The sequence below is a fragment of the Myotis nattereri genome (genome assembly GCF_964212035.1).
Source record: "Myotis nattereri genome assembly, chromosome: 9".
In the NCBI taxonomy this organism is placed as follows: domain Eukaryota; kingdom Metazoa; phylum Chordata; class Mammalia; order Chiroptera; family Vespertilionidae; genus Myotis; species Myotis nattereri.
Window position 1 is genome coordinate 80,038,547 of NC_138084.1, and position 20,952 is coordinate 80,059,498.

At 43.3% G+C, this 20,952-nt stretch overlaps 1 protein-coding gene across 3 annotated transcripts in view; it reads left to right on the forward strand.

The window, feature by feature from the left end:
• The window catches only part of PAFAH1B2 (platelet activating factor acetylhydrolase 1b catalytic subunit 2), a 38,729-nt gene extending 20,117 nt beyond the window's left edge, over nucleotides 1-18,612 (forward strand). Inside the window, exons 3-6 of one of the 3 annotated variants that reach the window (XM_081098536.1) lie at nucleotides 1,688-1,777; nucleotides 2,812-2,928; nucleotides 4,271-4,393; nucleotides 18,084-18,612. In XM_081098536.1, the coding sequence (XP_080954662.1) occupies nucleotides 1,688-1,777; nucleotides 2,812-2,928; nucleotides 4,271-4,393; nucleotides 18,084-18,272 (519 nt within the window). In that variant the 3' untranslated portion in view covers nucleotides 18,273-18,612. Of the gene's footprint in view, nucleotides 1-1,687; nucleotides 1,778-2,811; nucleotides 2,929-4,270; nucleotides 4,394-9,423; nucleotides 11,708-18,083 lie in introns of those variants that run through there. The other 2 variants (XM_081098535.1, XM_081098537.1) reach the window with 2 other exon arrangements.
• The last annotated feature ends 2,340 nt before the right edge of the window (nucleotides 18,613-20,952 follow it).

Consider the following 20,952-nt stretch of genomic DNA (forward strand, 5'->3'; position numbering starts at 1 on the left):
ATTTTTTATATTTATTTTATATATTTAAATGCCATTTAACAAAGAAAAATCAACCAAAAAAATGAGTTCGCGTGTCACCTCTGACACGCATGTCATATGTTCGCCATCACTGCTATAAATGTTCTTTTATTGGTACTGAAGGTAGTTGGAACTATATAGAGTATATGCTGTAGAGAGTTGACTTGGTGTGAACATGTACCTGCTCACTAGCTCAGCTTTATTCTTTTTTTAAAATATATTTTTTATTGATTTTTTACAGAGAGGAAGGGAGAGGGATAGAGAGTCAGAAACATTGATGGGAGAGAAACATCAATCAGCTGCCTCCTGCACACCTCCCACTGGGGATGCGCCCGCAACCAAGGTACATGCCCTTGACCGGAATCGAACCTGGGACCCTTCAGTCCGAAGGCCGACGCTCTATCCACTGAGCCAAACCGGTTAGGGCACTCAACTTTATTCTTGCTCATCTTATCCCTTTAAGTAAAAACACTTATTGAAACAATAGCATCGATCAGCTGCTTCCTGCCTAACCCGCACTAGGGATCGAGCCCACCAACCAGGCATGTGCCCTGACCAGGAATCAAACCAGCAACCTCTTGGTGCCCAGGTCAGTACTCAACTGCTGAGCCACATCAGCCGGGCAAGAGAAGTTGTTTTAATAGGTTGTCAAATTATTTCCAGAAGTAACTTTGTATTTTCACCTATAGCAAATGAATATCTCAGTTTCACCACAGTATCATCTGCCACTGTATTATCAGCAGATATACTTAAATAGTAACTCTAGCTTAATTCCTAGGGAGAGCATAATTGAAGGTAGTTTGAGAAAAACAGCATTCAGACCTTCCCTTAGAATTGGGTTAGAGACCTGTTGCCTAAAGCATCATGTAAGTTTGTTTCAGGGACGAATATAAAAATTTGAAGCACTGATGGGTAAAATTCATATATCCTTTGAAAAGTGTCTTGTGCCTTCAGAACAAAGAGAAGCATTTCAGGACTAGATCACCACTGCTTATCAGCTTGGATTAGACTGAAAAAGGCTTGAATCCTAGTTTACCAGTTTCTCACATTTGGGGTTAACAGACATTTTCAAAGGCATCCAAGTAAATTATATGCTTGTTGTTTGGATAGATAGAAATCCAACTCTTGGGACAATTGGAAAGATTGAATATGGACTGAATGTTATATATTATGGGATTATTGTTCATTTTCTTAGATGTGGTAATAATTTAATGGTTTTACACTTTGGAGATGCATGCTGAAATATTTAAAATCCTTCAAATGATTCAGCAAATACATATAGAGAAAACAAATATGGGAAAATGTTATTGATTATAGTTGGAAGATGTACAGATGTTCATTGTATTCAACTTTTCTGCATGTATATCTGAAATTTTCTTTTAAAAGCTTGAGGAAAAGATAAATTTTTAAAAAAATGTTAAATGTATTTTTTTTTTTTAAGTTTTGGTTTCAGTAAAATTCAGTTTCTTGAGCGTACCAGAATGATCAATATAGTAAGGGTGGGAAGAAAGTCCCACTAGTTTATTGCCAATCAAGAGGAATCAGCTTTAGGGACAGACCACAATGAATGTTGAGCAGCAGAGTAACTGGTTGGACAACTGTTCTATCTAGGCCAAGAAGTCTCACGGGGAAAGAAATGCCGGTTTCTAATTTTTCCTTCTTCAACCAGCACAACAGATTTGTCCTGGACTGTAAAGACAAAGAGCCTGATGTGCTGTTTGTGGGGGACTCCATGGTGCAGTTAATGCAGCAATACGAGGTAAAGTGCAAGTGATAGGGGTGCTGTGGGCTACTGATGTAAGTGCATTCAGCAATAGCGGACTTGCATTCTGAGCTGACACCCTAGAAAAGCTCTAGCTCAGAGTGGAAGGTAGCAGAATGGTGCTCCGTGCGCTAGGCATAATGAAACTAAAAGGTGGCATTGCTTATAAGTAAACTTCTGTTTTTCTCCTTGGCTTCCAAGAAGCTTCACATTACATTTATTGTATTTGTCCTAGTCATGATTTTCAATTCTTATTTGTGTTTTACTATTTTCTTATTTGAATTTGCTCATTTATATTTGTCTTAGTCATGATTCTCAATTCTTACTATTTGTGGTTTACAATTTTCTTATTTTATGTATTTTCTTAGTGAGCTGTTCCAAAAATAATTTTTTTAAGGTCAGGCATTCTTCCAAGGGAAATTTAAAAGAGAAGAACTTACTTTCTTTTTGGCTCCAGCACTGTAAATATCTTCATCTCGTGTTTCTATTTTACCCTATTCCTTTTCAGTGGTTCTCAACCTTGGCTGCACATTAGAATCACCTGGGAATCTTTTTAAAATCCTGATTTCTGGGCCTCATCCTCCAGAAATTCTGTTTCTTTGTTACTAATGTTCTGGCCCCACCCCATAACAAAGAAACAGAATTTCCGGAGGCTGAGGCCCAGAAATCAGGATTTTAACAAGATTCCCAGGTGATTCTAATGTGCAGCCACGGTTGAGAACCACTGCTTTAAATGATTGAATAAAGGGAAGGTAGAGTTAACTCAATTGGCAACTTAATTATAAGTATTGCTACCTCTTAAGCGGCAACAGGTTGAGTTGTGACTTTCTTGAGTTGAGACGGAGTGCTGCACAGAGAGCTGAGTTGTACAGTGGCATCTTCCAAGTCCTTCACCAAGTAGCACACTACTTGCAGTGTGTGTGTGAATGCAGAAAATGAGATTGTTATTTCAGGTCTTGTAGTCATTACAATTGGGGGATTTTATTTCCCACGAATTTTAGCTTAAATAAATCAAGTTTTTCTCTCTTCAGATATGGCGAGAACTTTTTTCCCCACTCCATGCACTGAATTTTGGAATTGGAGGAGATACAACAGGACATGTTTTATGGAGGCTAAAGAATGGAGAGCTGGAGAATATTAAACCTAAGGTGAAATGAAACTTATTTTGTAAAGAATATCATTAATCTTGAGTCTTTTTCAGATAGTCAAATTGTCTGAAACTAGTAGTAAAGTTGCTTCTTTAAAGCATTATTTCACTGTTCTTTGGTTCATGCACCACTAAGATGAATGATTGTTATTGCTTAAGAACATTCCAAATAAACATTTAAGAAATCAGCCCTAGCCAGTTAGGCTCAGTGGATGGAGCACCGGCCCGAGGACCGAAGGGTCAATTCCTGTCAAGGACGTGTATCTGGATTGCAGGCTCGATCCCCGTACGGGAGGCAACCAATTGATGTCTCTCTCACATCAGTGTTTCTCTCTCTATGTCTCTCCCCCTCTCTTCCACTCTGTCTAAAATTCCGTGAAAAAAAATATCCTTGGGTGAGGATTAACCAAAAAAGGGAAAGAAATCAGTGTACGTGCTTGAATGGTATTTGTAAATGTTACACTCTTCAGCTGTAGGGAGAGAGGTGTTGCTAATGAGGTGTGCAAGTCTGTGACCCTGAGGCAGTGTGTGGGGTAAGCTGCTCAGAGGTGGGCCATGGGAGCAGGGCCAAGATTCGCCTCCGGAAGTGATTTGGAGCTGTTTCACCATATAAGCAAATTGGTAATCAACGCCTCCAAGACCTTCTGAAGAACAGATTTGAAGCAGATGTGAGCAAAGGTGCACCATAAATGTACCTAGTACCTTATCACATTATAAACATCTTCCATGTTCTTTTTAACCTCAAAGAAAGAAGCAAAGCTGAGCCACTGATATCAGCTGCTTTAGTTTTATTTTACTCTTTGCCTTTCTAATAGAAAAACTCATCCGGGTTCCTCTCTTTTGTGATAGTGTGGAAAAGTAAGATGTATGCCTCTAGGTGATAGACATACACCTAGAGACATTTTTTTTTTTTAAAGAGAAAACCTTGTTAAAACTTCATCCAGTTTCCACCCCAGTGACGTCCTTGAATGTAGCTGTGTACACTCCCTTGGGTACTTTAGTACTTCTAGTCAGGGAGACTTTGTGATATAGGTAGCAAATATTTTTCCCCAGATTTTTTAGATCTCATTTTATTTAAATTTTTTTGACATGCATAGTTTTTATTTTTAGACATTGAATTTGTTATGTTTTCTGTAGAGTTTCTAGACTTTAAGAGATTAGCTTCCAACTCCATGATGATGAAAGAATTGTCTTATTTTCCTTCTGGGAAATTATCCTGATATATATGTGGTGTGACTCAGTGTTTTAAGGTGATTGCTCAGTTGAAGTTACTCAGTACCATTTGAGAAGTTCCTTTATTCCTGAGTATTTACCCCTCTTTTTCTCCCCCCCCTAAATTATAGGTCATTGTTGTCTGGGTAGGAACAAACAACCATGAAAATACAGCAGAAGAAGTAGCAGGTGGAATCGAGGCCATCGTACAACTTATCAACACAAGGCAGCCACAGGCCAAAATCATTGTATTGGTACGTAGTCTTTGGGTGGGTAGAGACCTTGATGTGATTAGCTCAGGTGAGGAATCTTAGAAATGTGAGGTTCATGAATATAAGGATCTTTAGGTGGAAGCAGGTTATGATGCTCTTGAGAAACGCTTTTCTGATATCTTCCATTGTTTTACCGGTCTCATCATTCCCAGACCAGCTGTGGGGTCATCTTTTATCTGCTCATCCTTGTTTAGAAGTGGGAACCCTCTTGGTTGTCTCAGGTAGCCTTGTTTTTTAAAAATTGTTTAACTGTCTTCTAATAATTTTTTAAATTATATATGAGACTTGTCCTAGTCCTGAGTCTCTTTTTATTAGCCCTGAGTTTGGACTAGTTAGATGTGGTGTGTTCTGTGTCACTGTTAATATGTTAAAGGTGGTGTAGTCATTGGATCTCTGAATTCCCTGACACATCTGAGATTCCATCACTAAGAAAATGGGTACTTCATAGTCTTAACCTTAACAGAAAGTGCTACCCTTTTAGAGTTAAAGCAGTGAGTCTTCATGGTCTCAGAGACAAACAACTGCCTGTTTCATAGATAAGTGTACCTGTAGATGTCCTTAGCCCAACTAAAAAAGTATGCTTTAGCAAAATCTGATATGTTCAGTTCTTGAATTAAATAGTGTTAAGAAGATAGGCATTTACTCAACATGTGAGGACTACTATGTGCAAAGTACTCTCCTACGTCCTGCACACACCAAACTGAAAAGACAGTACTTCTCAAGGAGCTCACAGCCTGGCAGGTGGACAGCGGTATAAAGAGAGATTTATCACACTGTATACTAATGGGAGTAAGGAGAGAATGCTGTGTTTTAGGCATAAAGTTGATGTCTGAGTTTAGTTTTAAAGAATTAATTTGTCTCCAAACTGGGATTGGAAAAAAGAGAAGGCATTATAGAGGACAAAAGAAAATGATCAAGGACTTCATGTATGTGTTTGTTGGGTGAGTGAGCGAGGGTGCTAGAAGAATTTCAGGGCTGTCAGTGGAAAAGTGTGAGACTAGGATTGTTAAGAGGCCACAGCCAGGTCATTTCGGAATTTGTGTGCCATGTTAAGAGTTTGCATTTTATCTTATAGATGCTGGGGAACCAGGTTTGTTTTCTGAAAATATATTTTTATTGATTTCAGAGAGGAAGGGAGCGGGAGGGAGTAATAGAAACATCAGTGATGAGAGAGGATCATTGATCAGCTGCCTTCTGCCCTCCCCTTACTGGGAGTCGGGCCTGCAACCCAGGCATATGCCCTGACCGAGACTCAAACCATAACCTCTTGACTCACAGGTTGACACTCAACCACTGAGCCACACAGGCCAGGCGCCAGGTCTTTTAAAAATTATTTTTATTATGTGGTATTTTGTGTCATTTAATTTACTTATTTATATCTTGCTCTGTTCCAGAAAGGATTATATTGTAGTAATGAGTTCTGAAGTATAGTGCCTAGTACATAGTACTTGCTTAGGACATATTTATTGCATGAAGTTGTTGAATAAATCCTCCATACATATTCTTTAGTTCAGTCAGACTTAAATTTGATGTACAGTGGTTCTATCTACAACACTAAAACATTGGCAATAACCTAACCAGTCAATCCCATGGGGGAATGATTGCACAGGCCATTTATATAATAGCATTAATCATATGACAATTATGAGAACTGCATAAAAACAATTTGAGATTTCTTTTATCAAATTGTATGTGGATGGGCAAAAAAAACAGAACAAAACAATTTGAGATGTATTTAAGTGAAAAATTTAAATAAACTATGTATCTTTTCTTTAGAACTACTTAAAAGTATATATGCAATTGGAAAAGGCAACAATTAAAATCATTATTATATGGTAAAGAGATTAGGAGCATATTTTTTGTGTTTTTTTTTGGTTTGGTTTTGTAAGTGGAAGTAACATATATGGAGGGATAGATTGACTGCCTGCAGCAGGGAAGGGGGCCCAAAGCAGTTGCCAGTGAAGCTTCTTTCTCCCAGGTTTCAAAATCCCATGCCCTTAAGCTAGTCCTGGAAAGCGAGGGCTCCAAGAGAGTGAAAAGCAGGCCAGTGTCCAGAGCTTCTGTTCCAGGTTGTAGCCAGGTGTAGTTCAGTCTCTAAGCTAATTAAAGTCCACTGGCCCATGTGTGGAGTCCCAGATGGCCATAAGCCACGTAGGCGCAGGGGAGCATGTCCCCTGCCACAGGAGAGCCAGGAACCCAGTGTGCCAGAGAGCGACAAGCTATGTTTGTTTTAACACAGTGATGGCGAATCTTTTGAGCTCAGCGTGTCAGCATTTTGAAAAACTCTAACTTAACTCTGGTGCCGTGTCACATATAGAAATTTTTTGATATTTGCAATCATAGTAAAACAAAGACTTATATTTTTGATATTTATTTTATATATTTAAATGCCATTTAACAAAGAAAAATCAACCAAAAAAATGAGTTCACGTGTCACCTCTGACACACATGTCATAGGCTCACCATCACTGTTTTAACATAATATTTTAGCAATTACTAATTATTTTAGGGGGGAAGTCCCATGGCATACTCTGATACTCATATACTAAGGAAAATATATACAAATACTTACCTACTATTCTCATTCTTGCTTGAAAATTTCAGTAGGTATGGTGCCCTGTTCTTGAGGCTTAATCATTCTTTATGGCTTTGACTGCTGTTGTATTATTTGAAAGTCAGAGCAAAGTATGTATTTACTAGAGACCCGGTGCATGAAATTCGTGCACTCGGGGAGGGGGGCGTCCCTCAGCCTGGTCTGCGCCCTCTCGCAGTCCAGGAGCCCTCAGGAGATATCTGACTGATGGCTTATGCCCGCTCCCCATGGGCCTAAGCCGCCTGACCCCTGGTGGTCAGTGTGCATCATAGCAACCAGTCATTTGCTGTTGGGCCGAAACTGGCTCTCCAACATCCTCTGAGGGGAACCCAGATTGCGAGAGTGCAGGCCAGTCCGAGGACCCCACCGGTGCATGATCAGGGCCGGGGAGGGATGTGGGAGGTTGGCCAGCTGGGGAGAGACCATGAAAGGACTCCAGGGCATGTCCAGCCTGTCTCCCTCAGTCCTGATTGGCCAGAGCGTCTGCCCCCTAATGGTCAGTACACATCATAGCCAGTGGTTGAGCGGCCTTAGCATATTATTAGCATATTATGCTTTGATTGGTTGAACAGACAGCCAGACGACCAGACACTTAGCATATTAGGCTTTTATTATATAGGATTGTTCAGTGGCCATTCTTCCTGGTTGCTCATTTTATCTCATCCAGGCTTTGATATGTCAGCATTGAGAGCTGTTCCTCTTTAACTATGGATGCACAGCCTATACTTTTAACAGTCATATATAAACTAGGGTTTAGGACAGTGATGGCAAACCTTTTGAGCTTGGCGTGTCAGCATTTTGAAAAGCCCTAGCTTAACTCTGGTGCCGTGTCACATATAGAAATTTTTTGATATTTGCAACCATAGTAAAACAAAGATTTATATTTTTCATATTTATTTTATATATTTAAATGCCATTTAACAAAGAAAAATCAACCAAAAAATGAGTTCGTGTGTCACCTCTGACACGCATGTCATAGGTTCGCCATCACTGGTTTAGGATGACCTCATCTGTGACTTTTTTTTTTTTTTTAAGAGAAAAAGGAAGGAGGAGGGAGAGAGAGAAGCATCAATGTGAGAGTGAAACATTGATCTGCCTCCTGCATGCCCTATTGGGGATTGAGCCTGACCAGGAATCAAACCAGCAATCTTTCTGTGTATGGGACGATGCCCAACCAACTGAGCCACAACGGCCAGGGCTCATCTGTGACATTTTGAGGCGCTTAACAAGGATAGAAGAAGATGAACGAGGGTAGCAGAGTCATGATTCTCTTTTGGAACTAACTATACAATCACACAATAAACTGGTAATCAAGGCCCCAAAATTTTGCTGAAAAAAATAAAATAAAACAGGCATGAACAAGTACTTTGGGCATAATAAAAATTATCTTTTAATAGAATACCCACAAAAAATCTTATTTTTGTGAAATAAGACCTCTTACCATACTCTGTAATAGAAATAGATGTCATCATTAGCTATTAACCAACTAAAAGGTTGGGGATGTCTGACAATTTCATAGTAGATTTGATTGTTTTTTTAAAGGCCATTTCTAGTTTGAGATGATAAAACCTTCCTCTTATCATATAAGACCAGGCTTTTATTTTATTATAGAAGGACAGATACCTGCTTTATCTGAAAATCATATTTTAGATCATTAACATATAAGTTAAAAACAAATTTAGGACACATCTCTGTTTTAACCTACCAGATATTTTGTGTCTCTGATTCATCAAGACAGCATTTGTTCCACCTGTTTCTCATGTGTGGTCATGTAGGTTCCATGTGGCATTAACAAGTAGATGTGTATTTGAGCTAGATTATTCTAGTGACTGTTGAGAATGATGTGAAGGAAAGACAACATTGGACATTGAAAGACCAGTCAGGAGATTGTACATTAATGGAGGTGTGAACAACTAGCCATAGCAGTGTATATAATCAGAATGGAGAAAAAAGAATGGATTAGGAAAACGTTTAGGATACAAATCTGAGTGATCTGATAAATAGATCAGGCATGAGGGGTGAGAGGCTTGGGGTGTTGGAATGATCAGTTGATATAAAGAACGTAGAAGGAGCGTGGTTTGGGGGAAGTTGGGCATGTTAAGTTGGGAGTGCCGCAGGAGCATTCCAGTTTGCTTCTGTAGCTGATGTTCAGTATGTAGTTCTGAAGCTCTAGGGAGAGATCTGGGCCCAAGTTTTTAGACCGGGAAGAACAGTGAGCCAAGGAGACGACCCTAAGAATATCAGTGATTCAGGGACAGGCGGAGGAAGAGGGACTCCTGGGGAGACTGAGAAGGGATGGTCAGGGAACTTCTATTCAAACCAAAGCCGGTCCCGTGTTTCAGAAATCAGTGGTGTATGTAGCAAGTGCCAAACCAGAGCAGTGCCTCTTCTCATCTTGTTCTTCTCTGCTCTGCCCCAGGGTTTGTTACCTCGAGGTGAGAAGCCCAACCCTTTGAGGCAAAAAAATGCCAAGGTGAACCAGCTCCTCAAGGTTTCCCTGCCAAAGCTTGCCAATGTTCAGCTCCTGGATACAGATGGGGGCTTCGTGCACTCGGACGGTGCCATCTCCTGCCACGACATGTTTGATTTTCTCCATCTCACAGGAGGGGGCTACGCAAAGATCTGCAAACCCCTCCATGAACTGATCATGCAGTTGTTGGAGGAAACACCTGAGGAGAAGCAGACCACCATTGCCTGACTGGCTCCCATCAGTGTTCATTGCGTCCCCGCTTCCTGAGATCAGTTATGTCACTGGCACTACGGAATCCTTCTCTTTCCTAAGGCACTTTGCGTTGTAGAATGTTCCTGGATGTTCATATCTAGTGTTTGAAAGGGAGGAGGGATTGAAACTGGTCCTGTACATAGGTTTGTTTGACACAGGAGAAAAATTAGTTAAGGAAGATGGTTGTTTGAATTCATTTGAAACCAGAAGGGGACTTTTTAGTTGTATGTGTGACACATTTATTGAATTATCACTGTTTTACCTAGAATGACATCAAGCCTAAGTACTGAACAAAGTGAAGATTCTTTTCTTGGCCTTTCTTTCTATGGATTATGTCATATATAATAATGATCAGAATCACACCTACTTGGCTTTACAACATGGTTTTTTGTAGTTTTTAAGGTTCATAATTTAGCCTTTTGTTTCTATGTTCCTTTATTCGTGTATTCTCAAATGGACATACTTGTCATTCAAATATGGGAGATGCTATAGTTACAAGTGGGTTTGTTCCACTGTCTTATCTTTCCCAGGCTTAGCAGTGAAGAATAGGTTTTGCCCCAATTGGGGAACTCTGTGGTGGGTATAATTTTTATGCTGCTGAATATCATGTCTGTAATAGACCCATGCTTGCAGCCTTTGCTCCTTTTTTGTAGGGTCCTTGTTGATATTACCAACTTTAACACATTTCTTACCTAGGAGCTCTGTTGCTGGGTGTGTAAGTCCCCAGCCAGTTACTCTCATGATATTCTGATGTGTGGCTCATTCTTGTGTAGTGTTCTGTGCTAGAGTCTGTGTAGTGCTGTCCAGATGCAGAGTGGTTTGTTCCGTTTGCTTTTCCCTTAGAACCTGCTACAGTTTCTTTCCCTTTTTTTCGCCCCCCTTTGGGTGTGTGTGTCGGGAGGGGGGAGGATCAGATCAGACCTCTTCTATTTTTCATTCCATAAGCCCTGACATTATTTCAAGTTTTGTTGTATCTTAAGGTGTATATTTTATTTTTGTATTGTTTTAGTTTTTAAATTATATGAGTCCAGAAAAGTTTGGCCTTTTCTCATGGGGCAACAAGTGGAACTATTCTTCAGAATAAACATCCTACTTGGTCTCCCCCCTCCCCCATCTTAGGCTTGTTTAACTTTCAGGATTTTTTCTTAATGAATCTTCTGAGAATTTCTTTCAAGAGAGCTCTTTATTAGATGGTTTGAGCTACAAGAACTGCCATTTTAAAACAATGGGACAATGGATGGTTTTTGTTCAGTAAACCTATGAAATGTATACAAACTGGATCTACAAACAGATATTTTAAACTGGACCAGGTAGATATTGAAGTAGCCCATCCAGATGTGCTCTGCAGTGATTTTGCTTAACATTCTGGTTTAGTAACTAAGATGTATGTTTCATGTCTGCTTGCCAGGCAGATAGCAGTGCTGTAGGGGGCGGGGGAGGGGTGCTGATTGGTGCCAAGCCTGTCCTGGTTGAGGGATAGAGCTTGGGCTGATGTGTTCTTTTCTTGTCAAGCCTCTTGCTAGGAATTTTATTGTTTTTTGTCTTTTTAAGAAAAAAATACATACTTTTCTGAATGTATCATGTCTTCATTAACAAAAGAAAATACACATGGTGTTTACTAAACTTGTTTACTATTTTAAAATTTTCTTTTTCTTTTTAGTAACCCAGGTTCTTGAATTTTTCAAGACAGATTTTTTTTTTTTTCTTCTTGGGTAAAGTTCTAGGGAGAATAACTAATTAAGCCACAATTTTGTGTGTGAAAAGACAGTTTCCTTTCCAGGTCTTCTGATTGTCAGAGGGTGGGAGTCTGAGGGTGCTCCAGCAACAGAGGATTCAGTCCCTGTGTGTGCTGGCCTCCAGCTCTTGTGCTCATGTGTACAGACCTGAGATAGCACTGCATTTTCTACTTACCGGATCTATTCGAACAGTAGTATTTGAAACACTAGCCTCGTAAATAAAAGTCTGCCCCATTGCTACTGTGCAGATATTGAGTCCGCTTTCATTTCTTGCCAGCACTGCCTTAGGCAAAATATGTTCATCTAGGTGTCACCAAAAGTGAATGATTATAAAGGCAGTGTTTATTAAAATACATTTCATTTTCAAAATTGAGCTATCAGCTGTTAAAGTTTGTATATATTTTGGGGGGGATACCCTGTATTTTTCTTTCATCAACATCCAGGTTTGCTACAGTGACAGAACTTAATGCTTAGTCTTTGGATCTCTCTCTCTCTCTCTCTCTCTCTCTCTCTCTCTCTCTCTCTGTCCCTCTCCCTCTCCCTCTCCTTTTCCCTCTCCCTCGCCCTCTCCTTCTTTCTCCCCTCCCTCCTCTATATAAATTTAATGCACCGTACAGGTGAAATGTCCTAGTTGTCATGATTAAGGGGCAACTTTGCAGAGGTATTATTCTATTCCTCTATCAGCAAATTTTAAGTCCTTTGTCCACCCATTCCTGCTACATTAAGTAGCAGCTGGTGATCGCATCTTGAATGTGGCTGGTGAAAGATGTACTGCCAGGGATGATCTGGGACCTGTTGTTTTGCTGCCATAATATTCTAGACTGTCATGGGCCTTTTTGGACTATATATTTTGTCAAAAACCTGAACCCACAGAAAACATCTGGAGTAGCTTATGCCCTGCTGTTACGAATTCTGTCTCATTGTTAAATTCCAAATTTCTTTATTTTTTCAGCCTAGTCACTGTTTACAGCTGTCCGCTAAAGCCTGAAATATTGTTTGTGCTGTGATGTATGAGCATTGCCAGTTTATATTTATTGCAGTGAAGAAACTGAAAACATTGAAACCGTGGGCATGTCCACGTTTCTATGTTTGTGTGGGTGCATGTGGGAGAAGTGAGTTGGGGTCTCTTGAAAGGAGGCTTTTTGGAGTGGGGCCTCCCAGCGTCTTGTTGGTGTTCCTGCTTGGGGATCACTGCTGCTAGCGGACTGGACCTCCCCGGCAAGTCTGTGATCTGCTTTGGCAAAGTTTCATTGACCAGTGAACTCATTATGTTGTAGTGCGTATTTCAGTATAAATGTAAACATTTCACTTAAACTGCTGTCTTTCTGCTTCCTTTATCGAGTGAATGGAGAAAAGAAGGGGTGGGTTTTTCCCTATCATCTCACAAGCCAATTGGATACTTAGATCTGCTTCTTTTCTGTGTGAATGCACCAAGCTGACCCTCGGGTTAATCTCCTTAGGGGTGTAGGCTGATAGGGTGGGATGAGCAGATACAAGGAATCCTAAGTAGATATATGGGAAAATTGTTAAAGAAAGTGTTTCAGATTGGTCAAGAATATCTGGCAGTTAAAAACAGAATTAACTTTTAAATGATTAATTGGTCTTTGACTCTTTTTCTCATTTCAGTCTTTAGAATTTATTCACATTTAAATGTCTCAGCTTCTACTGTTTCTCCATTTCTCACACTAATAATCACCAGTTTTCTGTTTTACACTGGAATATTACATAATGTGACTATGGAGCCCAGGACAGGAAACTTGAACATGGACACAGTTCTCATCTACTTCCCTCGCCTCCCCAAACTGAAACGCCGGCCCCACATGCAGCCTCTTTAGAGCGTTATGACTAGAACAAGGTTCAGTTGCTCAACTGACCATCAGGCCTGTCCCGATGACTAACCACACCCACCCCAGCAGTAAGGACAGTAAATTGCTATGTCATCTGTTCTTAGCAGCTGAATATGTCTGTGGTTTTTGTAACATTCACCTTTATCACTCAAGTGCAGCAGTGCTATTGGTCACAATGGCCTACTCCTAGGAGAGGACACATTTTAGAGATATTAAACTGAGGTGTTTTTGTTTTTCTGTTTGCCCTCCCCCCATATCTAATCACACCAAGTTCCTCCCACCCCAGAGACCTTGCCTTTGTGAGCAGCGGGAAAGCAGCCTGCGTCCTGGGCTTGCTGACTGTGCCCACACTCTCCCCTGTGAACCTCTTCCATGGCGCAGCAGTGTGGTAGGAAGGAAAGCCCTTGCCACATCTACTTGGGAAAAACTGACAAAACCAGCAGGAGAGCCCATCTACTTTTTCCCGGCCGTGATGAGTACAATTCTGTTTTTTTAATCCTCACCCAAGGACATGCTTGGAGAGAGAGAGAAAAACATCGATGTGATAGAGAAACATTGATCTGTTGCCTTCTGCACACACCCCTACTGGGGATCAAACCTGCAATCCAGGTATGTGTCCTGACGGGGAATTGGACCAGCAACCTTTTGGTGTATAGGACGATGCTCATGCTATTTAGCCACACTTCCTGGGCTGATGGGTGAAATCTTAACTCAGCTACATATTTTTTCATAGTCACAAAGCAAAGACCTTAAATGTTTCGCTAAAAAGTCTTATTTTTTAATATTTTTAATTTTTTTCCTTATGAAGGGAGAGGGAGAAACATCAATAAGAAAGAGAAACATTGATCACTTGCCTCCCTTACACGCCCTTAACAGGCCAAAGCAGTGACCTTTCAGTGCACAGGACAGGATGACACTCCACCAACTGAGCCATACTGGCCAGGGCCATCGTCCTTTTTTTGGCCTGGTTTTATGTTATTCCTCTTGCATTTTGCTTACTTGCTGGCTTATTTTAGTTTAACTCAGCACATCAAAATACAGGGTGGGGCAAAAGTAGATTTATAGGTGTTCCTGTGGAAAATAACAATCTATATAAAAGGCTAAGTGACCATCCGATTGGTAGCTATGACATGCAGTGACCACCAGGGGGCAGACGCTCAATACAGATGCTGCTGAGCTGCCATGACCTGGCAGCTGTAGTTCTCTGGTGACACACCCAGGAACCAGAGAGGAGGAAGCCCAGTTCCGGGTACATCACCTGAGAACTGCCTTGTTGCAATCCAGGACCGCTCGGGGGATGTCAGAGAACCGGTTTCAGCCCAATCCCCACAGGCCAGGCCGAGGAACCCCACCTGCTGGAGGGACCCCCACTCACTCTGCAAACGCCCTTCGAGCCCCGGTGCTGCCCCAGGTGCAGCTGGCCGGGGAGGGACCACAGGAGGCTGGTCCCAGGGCGTGTCCGGCTTGTCTCGCCCAGTCCCGCCCTGGCCTGGCCGGCTGCCACCTAATTAATTTCCTTTCACTGTGCACCAGGGCACTAGTGATCAATAAAAGTACAAGAGTAAACTTGCTCGAACTCATTATTGTAAACCTACTTTTGTGCTACCCTGTATGTATCAAAAAACACTAAATAGAAATGTATTTTACACACTGATCAAGCTTCAACAGCACACCTATAAAGAATTCATGACTCAGTATATTGCAGCATGCTCATTGATAACCACTGATGGCCCAAGATATTAAATAAAATGTCCTCTCCATGACCTGGCCCTCCACTTCATATCTTCCCACCCCTTACTAGGAACTTCCTTGCCAATAGTATTGAACTTTGAATATGCCTTTCCCCAGAGATTCCCGCCCCCCTGTCTGGAATATTCTCCTCCTACTCATCTTTGAAGAATCCCTCAGGGACACCTCCTGAAGTGTTTTCTGATTTCTCTTTCCAGCCCTGAGCTGTACTAGTAGGTCTCTCTCATCTCTGAGTTCCCATAATACCTTGTGTAAATCTTTTTTTACTATGCTTTTATTGATTTTAGAGAGAGAGGGAGAGGGATAGAGAGGTAGAAATGTCGATGGGCTGCTTCCTACATACCCCTACTGGGGTTTGAGCCCACATCCTGGGCACATGCCCTGACCGGGAATCAATCCAGGGACCTCTTGGTTCCTGGGTCGACACTCAACCGGCCAGGCCTTGTGTAAATCTTTTCTCATGGAACTTACCACTCTATTATATGCTTATCTATTTATATTGCTAGATAATGAATTCCGTAAGAAGAGAGAATGGCCCACTGGTGTGGCTTAGTGGTTGAGTGTCAACCCATGAACTAGGAGGTTAAGGTTTGATTCCTGGTCAGGGCACATGCCTGGGTTTTGGGATCAATTCCCAATCTGGGGAGTTCGGGAGGGGAGGCAGCCGATCAATGATTCTCTCTCATTATTGATGTTTCTGTCTCTCCCTCTCCCTTCCTCTCTCTGAAATAATAAAAACTTTTTTTTAAAGGAACAGAATGTGTTTTAAGCATCTTTGTGTTCCCAGCACCTAGCTTAGTAATTAGTACAAACTAGGCACTGAATAAATGAATTATTAGGGGATTTTTTTGTTCATGCTCTTCTAGTCAGTAACTGTCAGAAATGAAACTGGAATACAAATTTTGACTACAGTTTCTGCTTTTTCAATGGTACCTTGCTTCTGCTTGTGAGAAACAATAAACATTTTTGCTAGTGATAAATAAGGGCAAACAAAATTCACTTGAGAATAACAAAAAAGGTGCAGTACAGACCTATTACAAAAATTTTTGAGACATTTTCTGGAATTTTTTGAGTATCACTAGGCCGAATTAATAAAGATAGTTTTATAGGAAAAGTGAAGCTAGAAGAAAAAGCTCGGCTGGTTCAGAGGAACAAAGGTATTGTGAATGAAAAAATAACCGCGGGGAAGGCTGAGGCCCAGTGAAACACATGAGAAGCTACGGGATGTGGCCTGTATCTGAGCGTGAAGAGGGGATTCTCTTTATTATGGAGAACAACTTCGAATAAACCAGGCAGCTGCACATGATCTTTATTTATTTATTTATTTATTTATTTATTTTTGTTAACCCTCACCTGAGGCTATTTTTCCATTGATTTTTAGAGAGAGTGGAAGGGAGAAGGAGAGCCACATCAATGTGAGAGAGACATAAGGATTGGTTGCCTCCTGCACCTTGCCCTGACCAGGTCCTGGATCAAGCCTGCAACTGAGGTATATGCCCTTTGACCAGAATCAAACTCTAGACCAGGGGTGGGCAAACTTTTTGACTCGAGGGCCACAATGGGTTCTTAAACTGGACCGGAGGGCCGGAACAAAAGCATGGATGGAGTGTTTGTGTGAACTAATGTAAATTCAAAGTAAACATCTACACTAATAAAAGAGAAAAATGGTAATTGGCGTACGACGATACCCTTTTCATTGGCTAATCAGGGCTATATGCAAATTAACTGCCAACTAAGATTGGCAGTTAACTGCCAACAAGATGGCGGTTAATTTGCATATGTAGGCACAATGCAGGGAGGCGAAAGGGAAAGCAGGAAGAAGCCCCCTGCCACTGACAGTGATCGGAAACCCAGGGGGTAGCTAAGAGCTGGGGGGCAGGGCAAAGGCGGCCCTGGGGCCGCCTTTGCCCTGCCCCCCAGCCATGATCGGAGAATCAGGTGCCTTTTCCGCCCTGGCCAGTGATAGCAGGAAGTAGGGGTGGAGCCAGCGATGGGAGCTGGGCATGGTCGAAGCTGGCAGTCCCGGGAGCTAGGGGTCCCTTGCCTGGGCCTAAAGCGGAGCCCACGATCACGGGGCCGCTGCAGCTGCGGGTCCCCGCTGCCCGAGCCGGACGCCTCAGCCAGAGGCGTTAGGCCTGGGCAGGGGCGGAGCCTGCAACCGCGGGGAGCTGGGGGTCCCCTGCCCAGGCCTGACACCTCTGCCGGAGGCCTCAGGCCTGGTCAAGGGGCGGATCCGGTGATTGGTGATCGGAGGGTGATGAAGGTCAACTCCTCTGGCCGAGGCATCAGGCCTGGGCGGGGGGCGGAGCCGGGGATTGGGGGGATATGATGGTCCCCTTGCCCAGGCCTGAAGCCTGGGTCAGAGGCGTCAGGCTTGGGCGGGGGGTGGAGCAAGCGATCAGAGGGAGATGGGGGTCCCCTGCCCAGGCATGATTCCTGGGCCAGAGGCCTCAGGCCTGGGTGGGGGCCAGAGCCAGTGATCGGGGGGAGATGGGGGTCCCCTGTCCAAGCCTGACACCCCTGGCGGAGGCGTCAGGCCTGGGCAAGGGGCCGATCAGGTGATCAGAAGGTGATGGGGGTCAACGCCTGAGGGCTCCCAGTATATGAGAGGGGCCAGGCTGAGCTGAGGGACACTCCCCCCCCCCACACACACACACACCCAGTGCACGAATTTCGTGCACCGGGCCCCTAGTCATTACATAAAAGGGTACAGTCTTTTTTTGTTTTAGTTTTATTTATTTCAAACGGGCCGGATCCGGCCCGCGGGCCGTAGTTTGCCCACGGCTGGTCTAGACCCTTCATTCGGGGGCCGCCATTCTATCCACTGAGCCAGGCAGCTAGGGCTGCACATGATCTTCAGATACAACCAGAGAGGAGGAGTATCTAAAAGGCTCTCAGCTGTGCCTTCTGATTTCTTAGCTAGAGACCCACACTTGCTTGAAACAGGAAGATGGCAGGCTCACTGTTTCAGTGATCTTTGGAGACACAGATTGAGTTGATCAATTATTTATCTGCTTGTTTTCAGCAACCTGATGACCAGCCTCATTTTCTGGAAAGCTCTGATGTTGGTTCCATGACATGGCCACAGGGTGCAGACAGAGGGCCTGCATCTATTTCCTGGTCTGGATGGGAAAAGCCTGGTTTAGGAAATGGAAAGTGGCTAATACCTCTGGCAGAAAGTCGTGCCCATTTAGTCAAAACTGCTCTCTCTTGACTCATCTCCTACTCTGGACAGTAGTTCAGGATGATGAATGCCACCAAGTCCAGCTCTGCTCTGTGGCATTTAGGACAGTGGAGATGGCTCCTGAAGGCTCAGAAAGTGTGATTTGCCCGGCTGATGTGGCTCAGTGGGTGAGCATCGACCCAGGAACACAAAGATCATGGTTTGATTCCATGTCAAGGCACATGCCTGGGTTGCAGGCTCCATCCCCAGGGAGGGGCATTGCAGGAGGCAGCCAATAAGCTAAAATAAATTTTTAATAAAAAGTTTGATTTGCCCAAGATGTGCAATGCAGGGCTTTAAACCCATACCTTTCTGATAAAGTCCTTTTTCCATAATTCCATGAAGCTGTGTGACGTTTGAGACCTTATCCCCAGAAAGAGTTTATTTACTCTGTCTCTTCAGCTGATTCCCAATCTATATGCATCCGGTGTTCACAGCTCTTGGAGGGAAGATACAAGGGCAGCCTGGGAAAAGTGGCCTTTCAGGACGGGAAGGAGTGCTGGCCTCTCGCTGCCAGGGCTGCCTGTGTCCAGGGTATTTTTATTTGAGCTCCAAGTAGATAAACTGAGCCCTTTTTTATGGCCACAATGAAAACAGGGAACTTCAAGTCCATTTTTTCCGGAGGGGTTGGTTTGTACCCTTTTCCTCTGGGTTAAAGTTAACCATTACTTAATTTTAAAGTGCGGTTTGATTCTGCCCTGCACCCACAAGCACAGCCACTCCCTAACCCCCAGGGTCCTAAATGATTGATGGGATGCAGCTAACCCGTATACTGTGATGCTTACTGTGCCCTGCTCTTCCTGCCGCCTTCAGGTCGCTTAACTGTACCCCTGACCCAGGGGAAGCTTTTCTTCCTGTCCTCTTGCTCCAGCTTTGAAATCCTGTGGCTTAGAATGGAGCCAGGCCCATGCAAAGCTGGGAACTTTGTCAGCTGCCTGCTGAATGGTCCCATTTCCTAGGTCCTTTCTCTACCCCGGCTGGGAAGGACGGCCCACAGGGAATAGAAGAAAGTTGCCTGAGCCTTGTGACCCACCCTGCCCCCTCCACCAGGGCTGGCATTGGGTGTTTTACATAATGTGGGAGAAGGCAGTAGCTTGGACCTGCACAGAAGGCCAAGGACCTTCCTGAGGCCTTGCCTTCCCTTTGAGGCGGAGCACTGCCTTTTTATGTTGATGCTACAGGCAACAAAAAGGCTTTCTCTCCACTCAGGGCTGCCAGACCTCAGAAAGGGCCTATTCACAACGGGGTTGCTTGCTGTTCCCTGCGTGGGGGGTGGGACAGCCAGGCCGAAGAAAGGTCTATCCACTTGAGAACAGGAAGAGAATCCTGGGTTGCTGCCCTCCTATCTGAATACTCATGGTGCTGAGGATTCAAAGGTTAGGACGTTGAGATTTTGCAAAAGGGAAGGATCCCCTCTGGATTAATTTGAATGGACTTCTCCCAAGATACTGCCAGGAGAAAGGGGACAAACAGAAATATTGATAGTTCACAATTGTTTGGCCCCAAAGCAGTGGTTCTCAGAATTCACTGTGCATAGCACACTTCCGGAGTGCTTGCTAAAAATGCAGTTGCATGGGCTCTACCCCCAGAAACTGATTCAATAACTGTAAGTAGTGTCCGGGTTTGCAGTATAAACAGGCCTAGGGGCACATTTTGTTAGAAAAGCCTAAGAGATAGACTTGGAATGCTTCTTCCCAGGTTCCCCACCCCCAGCCTGGGCTTATTCAATGTGGTCACAGCACCAACCATCCTATAGCAGAGACTGTTCTCACAGCTCCCAGGAAAGTTCCAGGCACATGATAGACAAGTTAGGTTACATCTGGCTGAGTGGTGTGCGTCTTCTGAGCGTTCCAGGTGTACTGGCGAGATGGGGGGCAAGTGAAGGAGAGTGGAGTCCAGTTGGGATATGGAAGTCTTACACTGACTCTCCCAACTGGGCTGCTGGCTGCATGGAGGGCTCCTTATGACGCCTCGTTACTCTGAGTGCCTCCAATTCAGGTCCCTAGATGTGCTGGAAAGGGTGCTGGCCAAGGCTCAGGAGGCGGGGCTAGGGAGCTACTCATGAGCTGTCCTTTTCCAGGCTTTACCCTACATTCCTGTAAAATGAGGGGTTGGCCCAGGCGTCTGCTCAGGTTCTTCGGTCTGACTTTCTAAGGTTCTTCAGCCCCTGCAGTTTGCTTCTGGGTAGGGCCAGTGCTAATTCTCCCATTTCATATGTTTAAAGGAAAATAAATGTACTGTGGCCACCTCTGAAGTTGTCAGACACCCTGATGAAGCCACCTGGGCCAGTGGTTTCTCAGAGTTCTCTCATTCAAGATTCCAACAGCCGCACCCTTGCCCCCACCTTACTAGCTGGGCACTGTTCCAATGAGGACTATTTTACCTTATGACCACTAAATATTGAATGACACCTACAAAATGTGCCAGTTACTGTTCTAATTTTTCTTTGGGACGGGTACTTTGCTATTCATAGATAATCATTGCTAAATTTTATGCATTTTTCTATGCATGCCTATGTATTTGGAAACCATACTACTTATCATATTGTGACTTATCTACTTACACGTCAAAGTCTTACACATCATTTTCGATGGCTTCATGATAATAGTGCATTTAGCCACTCCCGCATTACGGACATTTAAGGTGTTTCCTTTAGGCTTTATATTATAAA